This window comes from Cucumis melo, chromosome 11 (genome assembly GCF_025177605.1).
Source record: "Cucumis melo cultivar AY chromosome 11, USDA_Cmelo_AY_1.0, whole genome shotgun sequence".
NCBI lineage: Eukaryota > Viridiplantae > Streptophyta > Magnoliopsida > Cucurbitales > Cucurbitaceae > Cucumis > Cucumis melo.
This window is the reverse complement of record NC_066867.1, coordinates 32,537,681-32,555,492: the sequence shown is the minus strand read 5'-3', so window position 1 is coordinate 32,555,492 and position 17,812 is coordinate 32,537,681. Positions and strand designations below refer to the sequence as shown.

At 30.1% G+C, this 17,812-nt stretch overlaps 2 protein-coding genes across 3 annotated transcripts; both read left to right on the top strand.

Moving 5' to 3' along the window:
* The first annotated feature begins 9,698 nt into the window (after window positions 1–9,698).
* LOC103498891 (trihelix transcription factor ASR3) lies at window positions 9,699–12,440 on the top strand. 2 transcript variants are annotated; one of them, XM_008461691.3, is made up of 4 exons: window positions 9,721–9,944; window positions 10,024–10,747; window positions 11,041–11,082; window positions 11,752–12,440. In XM_008461691.3, exons 2-4 carry the CDS (start codon window positions 10,084–10,086, stop codon window positions 12,039–12,041), a joined length of 996 nt encoding a protein of 331 aa, XP_008459913.1. In that variant the 5' UTR covers window positions 9,721–9,944; window positions 10,024–10,083; the 3' UTR covers window positions 12,042–12,440. The 2 variants fall into 2 exon arrangements, with proteins under 2 accessions (XP_008459912.1, XP_008459913.1); XM_008461690.3 differs by having other exon boundaries at window positions 9,699–10,747.
* A 3,310-nt stretch (window positions 12,441–15,750) lies between these two features.
* On the top strand, window positions 15,751–17,702 carry LOC103498890 (inactive leucine-rich repeat receptor-like protein kinase CORYNE). Its single transcript, XM_008461688.3, has 2 exons — window positions 15,751–16,744; window positions 17,015–17,702. The coding sequence occupies exons 1-2, from the start codon at window positions 15,906–15,908 to the stop codon at window positions 17,340–17,342; spliced, it is 1,167 nt and encodes a 388-aa protein (XP_008459910.1). The 5' UTR covers window positions 15,751–15,905; the 3' UTR covers window positions 17,343–17,702.
* The last annotated feature ends 110 nt before the right edge of the window (window positions 17,703–17,812 follow it).

Below are 17,812 nucleotides of genomic sequence, written 5' to 3'. Positions count from 1 at the left end.
AAAAAAAAGAAGAGTTTGATGAATGTCTCACACCAAATAAACATGTTTTAAAGTCAAGAGGTGATATAAAACATATATTAAATACTTTATTCTAAAAGTTAGATGAATATATATATATATATAAAAACAAAAGGTAAGTTTAAAAATAAAAGAAAAGATGAGGTAAGGGGGTGAAGAGTTCATGGTGTGGTTGGTTCAAGAAACCTGCTCTTCTTCTGCTGCAAGTGCAACCACATATTACAACATAACACAAAACACTGTGATTGATTGATTTCTTCTTTCTGCAAACAAAAAAAGAATCTCTACCTTTTTTGTACTTCCCAAATTCATTTTATTCTCTCTACCATTATTGTTTATTTTAATTTGCCTTGAATCCTTCAAACTTTCAAAATTGAACCAACCAACTCTTTTTTCCCTTTTTGGTTTACTTACCATTTACCAACCCCCCCCCCCCCTACCCTTTCTTTCACCTCTCATCATCCTCTAACACACCTACATTTTACTTTTACCAATAATTAAACAACTAATCACAATCTTCCTTACCTTAAACAAAAATCAAGATTTAAACAAAAAAAAAAAAACACAAACTTTGAGTATATGTATTTGACAGGTGATACATTGTCTAGATTAGAAGAAACATGCCTGTCCAGTTGAATTGGAAGATGTATATATATTACAAAATCATTTTTTATTTTAAAATATTTTAAAATGAACAAAAGAATTAGCACTAATCACATGTGAAAGCAATCATTGATTTTCCAGACTTGAAGGGAATCAATCAAAACTCCATTCATTTTAATTATGTTTATTAGTTGTAATTTGTAAGTTAATTTTAGTAGATGAGATTGGGGGGAGTTGTTCGAGGGGAACCAATCAGATTCTCTTTCCCGCCCTTATTATTTACTTCTATTTATTTTATTTTATTTTATTTTATTTCTATTTTTATTTATTGTTGTGTAATTATTATCCTTATCCTATCCTTCTTTCTCTCTCCTCTTTCTACTCCAAACTTGTCTTTTTGCCTTTCCCACTTTTCCCATTATTTCTTCATTATTTTTCCTCCAATCATTTATTAACGTGTATTCAAATCAATCAAATAAATAAAATAAAATAAAATAAAATGGGAAAATGGATCTATGGCCCAATGGGCTTTTGATTAATGGGCCTTCAGTCTTCACCCGCTCGATTCGACAAGGCGCCTAACTCTCATTTTCTGTCCCCCTACCCCGACTGCCCATGTTGTTTCACGTGTTACGTTAAATCACTCCCATTAACGTTGTTCTTATTTTCTTGTCCTAATTAATTGTCTTTTCTTTTCTTTTCTTTTTTTTTCCTTTCCAAGATTTCTTTCTTTCATTTACTTGGAATTGTCATACACTCTTATTAGGTAGACCTAAATTGCATCTTGTAAATAAATACATGTAAGAATATACTAAAATATATAGAGAACCGAAGCTCTAGTTTTGAGATTAATAGTAAAAATTTTACGTTAGTCAAACTATTTTGTAAACTAATAGGTCAACATATTGCATCTTTTTTTTTTTCTCGAAAAAAGAAAGAGAAACCAACAACTAACTACCACTCTTTGTAACACATGGAAAATCCACTCCTATACATCATCACCTAAAAGATCAAATAAGAAAACCTTAGAGAGAGAGGAAAAGATGACATGGATCTTTACACAAAAACAAAAAAGGTAAAGGTGATAGGATATAAAATAGCTTGCTCGAGTAGCTAGTGTGCAACTAAATTAGAAGAACTCGAGAGAAAAAAAGTTTCCAACCCGTAATCAACTTTAACAACTCTTTCAAGACCTCTTATTCAATGCAACTGCACACACAAAATCTAATTTGACCATCATATAAGAGAATTCAAATTACAATAGATATTAGTTCCATCTTTCATCTCCAACATTTTGGGAGTGCCTGAGGTAATGAGTGAATTATTATAGTTTGATCAAAATAGTTTGTATTTGGGGTATAGATTAATTTAATTTGAATTATAATAGTATATGTTGGTGTGTAAAGTATTTTAATTTGATAAGAGAATAGTAAACACCACACCAAAGAATAAAAAGATGATAAATGTCAAATAGTAAATACTATAGTAAAGTGGAAGTTTTGAGATAGTGTTTACTAAGTGAAAACTTTAAAATAATATTACTGTAGCAAAAGATAGTTATTATAGTCTTGGATAATCTTTGTTCTAAACGATGCCCGTTAAACATCCAATAAAAATTACACACATCCGACTCAAATTGCCGTCAATAAGAAAAATAGTTGTAAACATATATCTGTATTGAAGGGAGCTATGTATATTATTTAAAAGAAAAAGAAAAACTTTCATAAAATGGTACTATGCATTGATCTACATGTGACATTAAACTTGGGAAATGCAATTACTCAACATTCCCATTTCCCAAACATATCCATCCCATTTTTAGCAATCTTTATACCAAAGGTTCCTAAAACTCAGAAGAACTATGGGAGGGAGGGAGTGTGAAAAAAAAAAACAAAAAGGCAGAAAAGAAGAAGAATTGAGTAAGACAGACAGAAAGAAAGAAAAAAAAATGAAAATCAATGATTTCTGGGAAATTGATAAAAAGTATTACACACAAATATATTAGTCTTTGTCTGCCACAAACACAAATTATATAGTACAGCTCCCTCCCAAAGCCCTAAAGGACTGATAGAATTAATTGAGTGATTAATAGATAAAGCAAACTAAAAAGTGTGGTTTATGCTTAAGACAAAAGAAAACCCCTTTTATGTAATTGGAAATTAAGATTAAATCCCCCAAACTTATACCATTCCATATATATATATATATATATATATATATATATTAATAGATAATCCATTATACCCTCTCTTTTGTTTTTCTCCTTTATTCCCTTCCCATCCCCTCCTCTCTAACTATTTTTACCACTAAAATCCACGACATGACGTGTAACGTGTAAGTATGGTGAGAGTGCTCTTTTACTATTTTCAAATACATTTAATTAATTTTCAATTAATTTACATTAATCCCCTTTTAATTTATTTATTAATTAGTGTGTAGTAGTGGGTTGATTTTATTTAATTTGGATCATTAAATATTATTTAGAGGAAGGAGAATTTAAGATTAGTTGGATTATTGCAAAAAATAGATAAAGGTAAAAGAGCATGGAGAATTAGGTATTGGGAGTGTTTAAGGGAAAGATAAGAGTTTGATGAGAAAGGGGAAATTACATTAGGGCATAATTTCAAACCCTAACCCCAAATCCTCCTAATCAAAGAAAATGCCAAAGCACTAGACGACAGAAACTGTAGTGTGTAAAGTAATAATAATAATTAATGCCTAATCCATTTAATTAACCTTCTTAATCAAAAAGAAAATTTCAAAACGCTTTTATCAAACTTCAACTTGACCGACGCATATTCTGAACTAATTAAAATGAAATTAAGCCTTTCTTTTTTAATTATTCCACAAATGTATACAAATGACAATACATCATTCCTTGGGTTTACAATTTTTAGATTGCGTGTGAACTTAAATGTTAACCCATTTCAAAATTTTAACAACACCGCCCCGGCATAAGCCAAACGATGCGTCATCCCGTTCGCGTTACGTATACAAAAAGATGACATGGACTTGGTAGTCAGCTAGTTTCTCAATCTCACAAACAAATTTTACCAACTTCGACAAAACAAGAGAATGTCGAAAAGTGTCTCGCACATTACTAGTACTTAAACACATGTATACTTTTATAGCAATATTAACCCATTTCAAAATTTTAACAACACCACGGCATAAGCCAAGTGATACGTCATCTTGTTCGCGTTACGTACACAAAGATATGACATGGGTCAAGTCAACTAGCTTCTCAATCTCACAAACAAGTCTTGTCATCTTCGACAAAACAAAAAAATGTCGAAAAGAGTCTCACACGTTACTAGTTAAACATATGTATACTTTTATAGCGATAACTTTTTAATTTTATTTTAGATTCTAAACTTTTTAAGTTTGTGCTTAATAGATCTACGTAGATTCAAATTTGTACGTAGATATATTAACATTTTAGAATTGAAAAAACAAATGAATTTGATATTTTATTGGTAAGTTAAGGTTTGATTTGGAATATCGTCCCAAAGAAATAACATTTCTATTAAAAAAATGAAGCTTGTTTGATTTTTATTACTTTAGTATTGAGAATTAAGGGATAAGATAATTTTTAAATCGAAGGATGTAGTAAACGCCTAAAAGTGTTAGGTGGATATAATTTTGTTGCTTTAAAAAATGAATATACATATAGTTTTTTGTCATCATTATGTTATTCAAAGTTTAATGATATGTTAGAAATGAAATTCATGTTTGCTAAAATAATAATAATAAAATAATAGTAACAATATAAACAATATTTTATCTCTTCATTTCTATTTTATCAATCGACACTTTTGGTACAAGGGTTTTAAAGAAGAAGTTGAACTTTATATTGATGTTGTATTTATGTTGATTTGATACGATGTAGCTCGTAGATTCTTTTGACTCTTTCGGTTGAAAAATACATGACGTATATCTAAATTCTCTTTAGGTTCAATTGAGTAAAAAAATCTCTACCCCAAGAACTCATCTATTTATAGAATTATATGCGGTGGGTTTTATGAACTTGGGTTTGATTGATCCATAGATCCAATCTCGTAAGCCAACCATATTGATTTGTGCGTTATTTAACATTTGGACTAAATTAAGCGATCAATTGAATTTTGGCCCAAATACATAATATTTAATTGAACCAAAATAATAAACTCCATCCAATAGTTATGATGAAAAACACGGGATCTCATTACACTTTGTGAATTTATGTCTTTAATTTCAATTTGGATTAGAATGGAAACCTAAAAATGATGTAATGGACCAATAATAACTTTAAAAGAAAATTTAAACCATCACATAATTCTACGTCACTCCAACACCGTTCAAAGTCTTAGATTAATTGTTATGTTTGATGTACTCAAAATATTTTACTCCAAAGGGTCTTCTAACCTTCACGAAATGTTATAAGTAAGAATATTATAGAAATAAATGACAAATATTTCACAAGTTTTTTTCTTTAATTGAATGTTAGTATTCCTTTTGCATAACATCATGGTAGGTATAGAGACTATGTTTAAAATATATATCCAAAGTTTTTGATATCATTAAAATAATACATATAGAATTATAGAAACTAAATATGTGTGTTTTTTTTAAAAAATTAAAGTACACGTGTCTTTAATTTTAATATTATTCAAAATAAGAAGAGTCAAAGTTTTGGAATGAGACAGTTGGAAATAAGCTTCATAGAGACACAACCCCTAAATATTAACTTACCTAATTAATTTTCCCAAATATGTTAATTCTACATATTTGTAGTCTAAAAAAAATCATTCAAATTGGTTAAATTATTATTCTAATAATTAAAAAAATTAGTTTAATAATATCTTGAAAAAAAAATAATAATCTAATTTCATTGTTAAAATTTTCAAAAAGTTTCAATTTTGTGTGAAAAATAAACTACATTTTCTTCCGATGCCAAAATTATGTTTTGTTTGTTATTTAAAACATTGGATAAGAGTCTATAATATATTGATTATGATTAGTTAGAGTCACCGGTGGATTTAGCATAGGTTCAGGGGTTCGAGCTCCCCTCAACTTTATTGTCTTTATATAATATATACAAATAAAATAATATAATTATTAATATTTATTATTAGCTTAGTGATTAGTGATTACTTTGACTGTCAGCCTCTTCCGTCAATATATTTCCTAGATACGCCACCGGTTAGAGTTAAATTTTTAATTTTTTAAGCCAAAAGAAAAGGTATTCAATGTTCAATTTTTTCTTCAATAAATTTGTAAAATTTTAATTTTGTATTTGATATATATTTAGCCCATTTGGACGTTTTCTTGAAAATCACGTATTCTTAAACATTAAATTTGATTTTATGTATGGATGAACTATTAATTTCTTTTTCTAAAAAGCTTAAATAGAGGGAGACAATGATTAAATAGAAAATTGAAAAATTTACTGATTTATTAGACACAAAATTGTAAAGTATACCGTTTATAAATTTATTGGCTAAATAACCACTCTTAACAAAGGAAGCGATAAATATTTGGTGTTATTCAAATGTGGTGTATTTTTTTTTTAAATAAGAATCAAAGAAATAGACAAAAAGTTACAAACATATATACAAATATATATGTATATATATAGAACAGATACAGATACAAATACGAATATATTCAACCGAAGAAATTAGATTTTAAATATTCAATGGGACATCTTAGATTGTCCTATTCTATATACAAAGGGTTGCCAATGACCTTGTAATTTCAAATATCTTAAACCTATCCTATAGTTCTCTTTCCTTTTCATTTTGTATTCATAGGATTTGAAGTTTTCAACTTGCACTTATAACTCATAAATTAAAATCTACAACTAAGTCAATTTTAAACTTAGAGTTGGTAAGGACTTAAAAAGAAAGAGGAAAAAGGAGAACTACCATGTTTAAAAAGTTTAAATGAATCTAATTAGTTGACATTATGTGTTAGCAATCCAAAGACATCGTCTTCTTTTTTTTATCAAATTCTCCATTTTTAATAACTACATAAGTAAAAAATTAACAATAGAAGAAAACAAACTAAAAAAGATACCATTCAAAGTGACAATTACACACGATAATTTTGATTGTATAGGTGTAGCTTCAAAGGAAATCTCTCTCGTCTAGATTGAAGATCCTCATGTTAAAAATACACCGTAAAAAATGTTGTATGAAATGACTTCTCTCTTTTCTTTTTTCTCTCAAAAGTTCTTTATTTGTCGTCATCTTTATCTCTCACAGTTTTCATATTGTATATATTGATTAAATGTTATGGTTTCTTAATTAAAAAAAATTTAATGTACATGACTTTATATATATATATAAATAAAAGATGCATCTAAATATTGCTCAACTTTATATAACGAGTTTTATTAAAAAAAAATTAATTGTGCAACCATATAATAAAGCACATTTGAATTAATCTAAGAATTTGGAAGAAAAGATAGTCAATTTGGGGGCAAAGGAAGTGGGGTAAGATTTTGAGTATCTTCTTTACATTTCATACAAAAAAAAAAAAATGAAATCGTCAATTTATATAATAAATTGCTTTGAGTACTCTTTAAAATATACCATTTAAACAAAAATAATCGTATTTCAAACTTTCAAATAATCGAATAATAGAATTCAATTCAGTTAATTCATGTGATTTGGTTGTTTGTATTTTAAAAAAAAAAACGTGAATATAATTTTAATATTTATAAATATCAAAACAAAGACAAAAACAAAACAAATTTCATTATAAGCACACAATAAATGAGAGTTTTTGTTATATTATATTATAAGATTATAAGATTTTAGGACTAAAGTTTGTCCCAAAATCCCTTTGCGAATGGGAGACATCACTAACATATTAATTGCCTCTAGTAATCAATGTTATAATTACAACAATATTATTCCACTATATCTAAATAGATGTTTGTGGCTCCCACTTTAACTTATGCCCTAAAATCACATTATTATTATTATTATTATTATTATTATTATTATTATTATTATTATTATTATTATTATTATTATTATTATTATTATTATTATTATTATTATTATTATTATTATTATTATTATTATTATTATTATTATTATTATTATTTTGTGTATTTCAATTTGATTATTGTATTAATTAATGTTTTGTCTTAGCCCTCTAATGAATTAAAAAGGAAATTAACTTTCTTTTATCCCATTAATTTTTTTTCATTTCAAAGAAATTTTGCATGTCATTATGAATGGATTTGTTTTCATGTCATATCTATCGGATTTGGTATTCAAATTAGAGAAAGAAAATTAAATTGTAAAAGATTTCTTTGAATTACAATACAAAACCATTTAATGATAAGAAAATCAAAATAGTAATTTAGGAAGATTTATTCCTTTAATTTTTCTTAGACATCCAAAAACATATTCAACAAAAATATTAATTGAGTGTGACCGTTTAAAATAAAAATATGGCTAAATAAATTTCTTGAATTTTAAAAAATCTAATATACAATTACTTAAACTAATTAAATTATAAATATACATTTTACTTAGATTTTATTATTTATGTCTAATTGAATAACTTAAATAAACTTATAAACTTGTCCAACTTTTTTTTCAATCTTTGAACGAAATTGGCAAAAGAAAGAAATAAAACTTTCTCAAACTAATATCTCAAATTGTAATTTGATCGACATAATTAAAATTTTAAGAAAGCTATCCGAATGAAAAAGCTTAGTGAAAATTTTGTTTTAAAAAGAAATTGGAAACATTATATATTAAACAAAAAGAGAATAAGGGTAGAGAAAGAAAGATTAGGTTAAAAAGAAAAAGAAGAAGAAGAGATAGAGTATTAATAGAAGAAGGGGGTAAAGGATTTGAAATGTAAACCACAGGCCCATATATACTTAAGTCTATATAGCATCTTCCAACGGTCCCCACGATATCACTTATAGAATGCGACTTCTCACTAACCTCTCCACTAATCACCACATTTCTCTCCATTACACTTCTCTAATTATAATAATTAAGAAAATAAACCCTCCTCTCCCTCCCCCCTCCCTCTTTTAATTTATATATGCTCTTGTATTTTTTACGATTCAATTTAAAGACAATCGAAAATTACGTATGAGTTAGAATTAATCAATAATGACAGAATAATGATGAGATTAAATTATAATAATTTCGTGTTTAATAAGTTGGACTTGTTAGATAGGGAGAGAGAGAGAGAAGGAGAGTTGTTTAGGGATGGTATTAGGTTGCTTGTAGGGAAGGGAGAGTGGTGGCCTCATCCATTATTATTTTGAAATTGAAATTTGAAAAAAAAAAAAAAAACCCAAAAACAAGAAAAGATATTAATGTATTTTTTTTTTTAGAAAAAAGAGAGAGAGAAAAGAAAAGAAAAGAAAAGAAAAAAAGTGACTTTATTGGAGGGTGGGGGCCCTAGCATCCATTAACATAAGCAAACATTAGGCACTAAGAGAAGATTAGGACAAGTGATTTAATGTGTAAGGGAAGTTGATTAGCAAAAAAGTAGAGGTGAAGAAATTTGACTTAGTGGGATTAGGGTTAGGAATTAGGATGCCCTTCTCTCAACTTGTTGTTGTAGCCCAACCCCACCCCCTCCTCTCTTCTCTTCTCATGCTTTGCTTGTGCTCATCCACTTTTTTGGGTTTAAATTATTATTTTGACAATTTAACTTCTACATTAATTAATATTCGTTTCTAAACTTAACCCATTCTTTTTTCTTTAATTAATTTATTATTTTCCTAATAGTTGGACCAATTGGATGAAAAAGGAAAATCACATATAAACCCATAGAAAATGACCTCACCCTTAGGAAAGTAATATAGAAAGGTGCCCCCTTTGAAGAAGATTAGATTTCTATCTTTTTTTTAAAAAAAGAAAAAAAGAAAAAACGAAATTCATAATTAAGAGAGATTCCCCATTCCATGACCCTATTAAAATCTTTAATTAATTGTAATTAGGAAAACCTTAAGAAGCAGTTAAGGGTCAATAGGTGCAATCTACAAGCATTAGGCATTTAATTTTAATTTTCTATATTTTAAAATAAAACCAAACCAATTTTAAAAATAAGAAAGGTCATTAAAGGCAAATCTCAACAAAAACCTTCCCTTCCTAATTCCTAATTCCTAATTCCTAATTCTCTCTTTTCTCTCTTTTCTCTCTTTCTTCTTTTTCTTCTCTCTCTCTCTCTCTCTCCGCCTCTATTTTTATTTCTCTATACGGGAGAGAGATGATCTGACAAACCGAAAGTAAACGGCGTAACGGAACTCTTATAACCCCGTTTACGCCATCCCTTAAACCATTCCTCCATTAAGTCACGTGCGCTTCTTCTTCTTTAATTTTTTTTTTTTTTTTTTTTTAAATTTTTAAATTTGTTCTTTTAAAAATGGCTTTGCAGCAGCTTAGCCTTGGCCCAACTCCTGTTGACGGCGTCACTAATGGCGTTGACGTCCGGCCGATGTCAACTGACGGCGGAGACGACGGAAGCAAAACCCCCAGGCTTCCGCGCTGGACCCGCCAGGAGATTCTCGTCCTCATACAAGGGAAGAAAGTTGCAGAGACAAGGGTTCGCGGTGGCCGAGCTGCTAGTCTCGCCTTTGGTTCTGGTCAGGTAGAACCAAAGTGGGCTTCGGTTTCTTCTTACTGTAAGAGACATGGAGTTAATCGAGGTCCGGTTCAGTGTCGGAAGAGATGGAGTAATTTGGCCGGTGATTTCAAGAAGATCAAGGAGTGGGAATCCCAAATTAGGGAAGATACTGAATCCTTTTGGGTTATGAGAAACGATTTGAGACGTGAGAGGAAATTGCCAGGGTTTTTCGATAGAGAGGTTTATGATATTTTGGATTCCGGTTCTGCTCCTTCGCCTTCCCCTCCTCTTGCGCTTGCTCTTACTCCTGTTCCTATTCCTGTTCCACCTCACGCTCTTAATTCTGACGACGGAAAACCCGACGCTGAGCCAGAACACGTCTTCGACAGTTCTAAAACTGCCGCGGCTGATGATGGTTTGTTTTCCGATTTCGAGCAGGATGAAACTAGTCGGAGCCCCTTGAAGGAAGTAGCGGGGAAGGATGTTCCACCACCGACGGCTGATGGGGGAATTCCTGCTCCGACGCCTTTATCAGGTAATTGATGAAGATGGGTCAATTCAAATTTGTGTTGATTTGTTTAATTCTCATTCTAAAACCGTGCGTGGTTTCCAAAAGATCAGGTTTCTGATTGTTTTGAGATTCTTGCAGCTTTTTTGTGGCAATTATTCTTTTCTTCTCAACCCCTTCGAAAAAAAACCATTTTATATTATTTGTCGGCTTCGAATGTTCTTTTAGCTGCCTCTTTCTCTACCTTCGTCCCATTACTCGAAGAAGATTTCAAGTTCTTTTTTATTTCTCATTTCATTTTCTTTCCCTTTGATTCACAGAGACTCTGTACCGACCTCCTGGTCACGATTGTCCTGACCAAGGTAAGCTCAAAACAATGCTTCTTCATAATAACTGTGGCTGTTTGATGGTTCAATCTTGAATTCATAGAATGAATGAAGAATCTCTGTTCTTGATGCACGCCTATGTTCATCAACTGAAAAGATCAGTTCTTTTTTCCGTCTTTTGATGAACGATCAAGTTGTTAAAACAGTGTTCTTAGATTGCTGATTTTATATGTTCTGTCTTATGCGCTTCAAATTTTCAGTCAGAATCCCTCCAAGTACTGTTTTTTGGGGGAGTGTTTGTAAGTTCGTAGATGTTAGTGTTTACCCTCTTCTTTCCGTTGCCGGCCTCTTAGTTTCAGTGTATCTTTTGATCATCTTATGTAATGAAAATGGAGTTTCAGTTGATTTCCTTATTCACACAGCTATAGTGTCTGTTTGCTACTCTTATGATGGCTCAAAATTTGGATTAAAGTCTTGATCTGAACTCCATACCACATGCTATTTTGATTCGATTATAAAATGTCAGATTCTACCTAATAGAATTAGGTTTGTTTGTTAGAGGTGTTGTTATGTTAAAGTTCAACATTATGACGAGAGATGACTCTTGTTTTGGTTCTCTAAATCCCTATACTATTGTCAAAGAGTTAAGACTATTCATGGTGATTTGAGGAGGCATGTAGCTTAATCTGAACCCAATCTCAACAGGAACAACAAATGAAAAAGAAGCAGCAGCAAATCCCGAGATAGGATCAACGTCGTCACAAGAGGGAAGGAAACGAAAGCGAGTTGCATTAGATGGGGACGAAGAAACCATCCTACAGGATGAATTGATTGGGATCCTTGAAAAGAATGGGAAACTACTGACTGCCCAACTTGAAGCTCAAAACATGAACTTCCAGCTAGACCGAGAGCAGCGAAAGCATCACGCCGATGGCTTAGTCGCAGTTCTTAACAAGCTCGCAGACGCTCTAGGACGAATCGCGGATAAGCTGTAGAGAAAAGCAGTGAAATGGAGACGAGTAGATGATGTACATAAGCAACAACATTTTTCTCTCATGGAGCAATGAAATAGACAGATTAAGGATAGATGGTAGCAGAAGAAATTGATGGATGAGGATTGGTTGATTGATTAATTTGAAGGTTTTTCTCTTCTCTATCTGCCATTTTCTAGTTTAAGACTGCCTTGATGACCAATTAGTGGAGAGTTTAGAAATTATAGGTATCCCCATACACAGATAAGAAGGATATAGTAAACTGAAGAGTTATATTTTTACCACATTTTCTGCCCTGCTTTTCTACTTTTATTATACGGATTGCAATATTTGTAAATCTTATTATTTATTTTCATAAGATGCATTGCTGAATACACCTTTTCCATTTTTGGTTTTTGCCAATCTCATTTCGTTTCCTTCCATTTTATTGTACAATTCAATCTTTCTCTTTCTCCACATGTCATTTCAATGCATTGAGTTTTCAACTTTCATTTTTATAAAGAGAGAATAAATGTCTTTTTAACTCTTGAGTTATGTTGATATTGGTAATCCAACTTGTAAATTAAATGTTCTTCATTGAGTATACTATACATAATTTTACTTAACTAAATCTACTTTTGGGTTGCATTATAATTTTTTTAATTTTGAGATATAAATTTTTAACTTTGGATTTTATGTTTGTTAAGTATTTGACAAATTCAAAATTTTAAAAATTAATTGATCTCTAAAGTGTAATTTTGAAATTTATGTTTAATAGAAAAAAAAGAAAAATTATCAAAAATAAATATTTAACAAAATATTTATACTTTATAAAAAAAGTCAATAGTAATGAATTTTGTTTTTTAGTGATTTTGTTCGACGATAAATAGTTGTGAATTTTTTTATTTTTCAAAAATCACTTAATAATATATATATAGTTTTGAAAGTATCAAAATTGATGGAGTAAATATCTAATATAACCATTGTTAGCATTATTGTTTTGACCATAAGAGTCACAAATATAATATAATGGAAGTGATGTGAGTCATAATCGAATATAATTTAGTAATTATTGGATGGAAGTCATTAACTGTATAAAAATATCAAAGTGCCCTTTTTCTTTTAACCAAGTTTATGAATTTGAAAAAAATACTTTGTCCTTTTGATTTTTACCTAGTGAAATAAAAAATTGATATGAATGGTATGGTTTCTACCGAACAAAGATGAAAGAACAACTTGTTGGTATAAGTAACAATTTTTTTTTTCTTTTTTTTTTAAAACATTTATTACTATTCTTAATAATTTTTCTCATTTGAATATGATTTCAATTTTCATTCAGGTAGCTTTCCTAAAATGAGTACAAGATATCGAAGATGTTTATTAATTCTTGATATTGATGTTGAATCCTCTCAATTACAAATACATCAACATATAATTTAGTCAAAAGACAACACTATATATAAAATTTAGGTCAAATATCAATTTATACTTTTGAACTTTTTGGATTTATATGTTTAAACCTTGAACTTTTAATTGTATTTATTTAAACCCTAAAACATTTTTTTTCTTGATTTGTTAGACCACTTTTCGTATGAAACTCATAATTTGAATCAATTAAACTCCTAAATTTTTATAACCCAATTTATTTAGACAATTTTCAGTAACACCTTAAAAATCATTCATAAAATTAATTCGAAAACACATTTAATATTTCTTCAAATACCAACTATACAAACTAGCCGATTAGAGTAAATGCATTCATGATTTTCAAAGAAAATTTCATTTAAAAAGACTCATTTATGAAACTTTAAGAAATTAATTTATATACAATTATAAAGTTTATCTAAGTTCTTTTCTAACCAAGATGTGATAAAAGGATCCTTACATAAGTTTATGATTTAAATCGAGATATTATGCATTCACGACTTTAAATCGTTACGACCTCTAAACTTCAGAGATATATATAAAATAAAAAGGATACTTTCCCCCAAAAGTTAAATATAGAAAATGTAATTCACTTAGTAATTAATTTTTTTTTTGATGTAGACATTATTATAAAATGAAACTCACTATATGCCATAAGAATAGAGATTAAATGAAGAACCAAAGTTAGAAGACAGGTGGAGGGAAACAGAAAATAAAACAAATGAAGCAACTAATAACTTTAATTTGATCCAATCAATAATAATCTTATTCCAATTAATATTTAATTAATTACCCTAATTAAGTATTAAAATTAAAAATTACCCAAATTGATATATGTTTTAAAATTTTAATCAACCCATCTTAACCTTACGTCCACGTTTCTAAATATTCTTGAGGTTCTAATGAGAATTTGTCTCCAATAATCTTCATGAGGTGATGCATAAAGAAAGAAAGATGCTTAATTAATTTTGAGCTATGGGGTTGGGGCAATAAATCTTTCAAAATTTATTTGTTTGATTACCCAATTAAGTTTATCTAATTTAAGTGATATTGACTAAGTAATAAATCCAATCTAATTCTAGCACGTAATACTTTAATCTAACTATAAACATATGTTGCGTTATATTTTTAAGTGTTTAAACCTTTAAGTAAATATGGTCATCGTAATCAAAAGATGTGCTCGATTTGAGACATATATGATATTTAAGATAGATCACATATCATGTATTGTATTAATTAATTAAGTTATATAGATGATGATTATTTGTTTTGAAAAATAAAACATAGATTTTAAAAAAAGAAAGATATATATATATATATATTATATCACAAAATTAAAAATTTTCTTTTGTTTTTGCATAAATTTTACCTTTTTCTTAACTAACTAATTATATAACATAAATGTTGTTATGCTTTTCTTCAAATGTTATTTTAATTTTGAGAAAAAAATTGATTGTGTTTTGTGTTTGGGTTTCATTTCTTGCAAACGAAAACTAAACTAAAAATATAAAAGTTGAAATTTAGAAAACAAATAGAAATTAAATTTAAAAGATGGAGAATAGAAAGTATAACATTTTACTAAAGTTATGTTAAAAAAGAAAACCATTCTCAAATCCTAAAGACCCCAACAATCTTTACCTTTAATTTTAATGAAAATAATAAAAAAAAAAAAAAAAAAAACCTTTTATTTTGGACATAAGTGTAAAGCAAAAGCTATGAGTAAGTTTGAAAATATAAAATTAGTTGGAGAAATAAGTCAAAAATGATTTTGAATTGTAAAGCAGAAACAAGCTCAATTATTATTATTATTATTATTATTATTATTTAAAATAAAAGGTAATAAAGTATGGTAAACTTTAGGTTAAAATATATGTAACAAAACTTTGTGAATCCATAAAATTCATTGCAACTATAAAGTTTGAATAAAAAGCAATTTAGTAGTGTTAGTGAAGACAATTCTCACAAAGCCCACAAATAAAATAAAATAAAGTATTCAATTGGTAGAAATAATATAGATTCCATATGATAAATCATTTGATTTTTAGTTTTGAACTTTTGAAAAATTAGTTCATAAAACATCACTTCTATTCATCTATTAAACAAACAAAAAACTCAAAAGTAGAAAACCAAAAACAAAAAAAGTAAAACTTCATTTTATAAAACTTGTTCATCTTCGTTTCTATTTTCCTACATTTTTCTCAGTATAGCTTAAACTTAATTTTGAAAAATAAATGCAAAATGCCAAAATTTGAGTTTAGCCTACAAATAATATATTTGTATTTTTTTGATTTAAAAAATTGAGGACTCCGTGAATTCGTCCTTTTAGATTACAAAAATGAGGACTGTCCTTCGCTTCTCTCTATAACACTCCCATTTCATTCAAATATCCTTCCTCTTCGTCTTCGTCTCGTCTTCCTATTCCTTTTTGCAAAAAATTTCACCTTCAATGGCCATTTCCTTTTAATGGCCTTCTTCACATTCAACATTCACACTCTTCTCTACCTCTTCCTATTCTCCTTTCCCCTCTTTTCAGCTGCCACCTCCGGAGTTCAAACTCATTTCCCCCCTTTTCCCAAAGCCTCCCGTTTCAACAATGGCTTTCAAAGGATTCTTCTCAGCGTCGCCTTAGGTGTCCTCACCGGACTCACTGCCTCTTTTCTCTCTGTTTTATTCATTCGCACCCTTCTCCGTTTCCTAAACAGAACCCCACTTCTCCAAGGACCCCTAATCTTTTCCCCCAAAATCGACGCCGATTCTCTTCAATCAGCTCTTTTGAACCAAACCCATCTCTTGGGTTCGAGTTCCAACCCAAATGGGAAATGCTACAAGGCGCTTCTCGCAAATGGGTTCACCGTGGCGGTGAAGAAGCTCGAACCCATTCAATGTGGAAGGACGGAGGCGCGGCGACGGATGCAGCAGCAGATGGCGGTGCTGGGTGCTCTGAAACATCGGAATGTGATGAGTTTAAGGGCTTACGTTGGTGAAATGGGAAGCTGTTGCTTGGTTTATGACTTTTTGCCTACTGGGTCTCTTGAGGATGCAATGAGGAAAGTGAGAGAGAATCAATTAGAACTCAAATGGGAAGTTCGGCTTCGAATTGCTGTTGGGATTGCTAGAGGGCTTCAGTTTCTCCATTTTGAATGCAACCCTCGAATTCTTCACTGCAATTTGAAGCCTTCAAACATTCTCCTAGATGCAGACTTCGAACCAAGATTGGTTGATTTTGGGTTAACGAATCTCATCCCTGATTTTCATACATCAGCTTCTTTGTACACTGCTCCCGAGTGTCTTAACAACTCCAGGTAAATCCCCTTAATCCCCATAAAGTTGTTTAAGTAATGCTCCGTAGTCGCTGTCTTTGAAAATGAAAGCATTTCTAATCGATTGTCGATGTCTGAGAAGTGGATTTAAAGCTTACAATGTAGAGAAGTTATTGGCCTCATAATCTAAACTTTCTCTCTCTGCATTAATGATCATACTCCTTTGCTTTCTATCTAAGAAACTTGTAGTTACAAGCTTAATCCAAAACAGGGAAACAGGTTTAATGGTTTGGTGATGTTCGTTTGAAACAGGTATACTGACAAGAGTGACATTTACAGCTTTGGGGTTATATTAAGAGTTCTGTTAACCGGTAGAGATCCGATAGAGACCGAACAAGTGTCGTCAGATAGAGGAGATAGCAGTGGCAGTGGGGGAAGTTTAGGGAGGTGGGTTAAGCAATCAGTGGAGCCACGAGAAGCTCTGGATAAGAGCATTAGAGGAGAAGGAATGGAAGAAGAAGAAGAAGAAGAGATGGTGTTGGCATTGAGAATTGCTGGTGTGTGCACATCAGAATTGGCTGAAGACAGGCCTTGTAGCGATGAATTACTTGTGATGTTGACTCAATTACAGAGCTTTTAAAGCAGTTGTAAGCTTATTTTCCGGCCACCATTGATTGCAGATAAAGTTGATAGAAAGATAGAAGAAAATGGGAGGGGCCAAACCGCAAAGGGAAGGTCTTTACGGGGGGTGGCCATTAATTTGAGTTTGTCCTTACCCTCGAAATCCATACTTCTATGTGGGACCTCAACCAAACATGCTCCATAATAGGAGCTGCTCACCCATTCTCTGACCAAAAAATATGTCTCACCTATCACCTCCCTAACAATGCCTTCATCATTATAGAACCTTTTTTTTTTTTTACTTAGACAGTCTTTTAGTAATACTTCATGATGGAAACTCTAATGTTTGTCATGATAAAATATAATTTGATTTATTAAAGTTTTCTTTGTTTCTTCTCTGCAGTTGATATGGAAGTTAAAATTGATGCGGATTATTAAGATCTTAGAATTTTGTTTGATATAATAGTAGATTTCAGCTTTAATATGGAA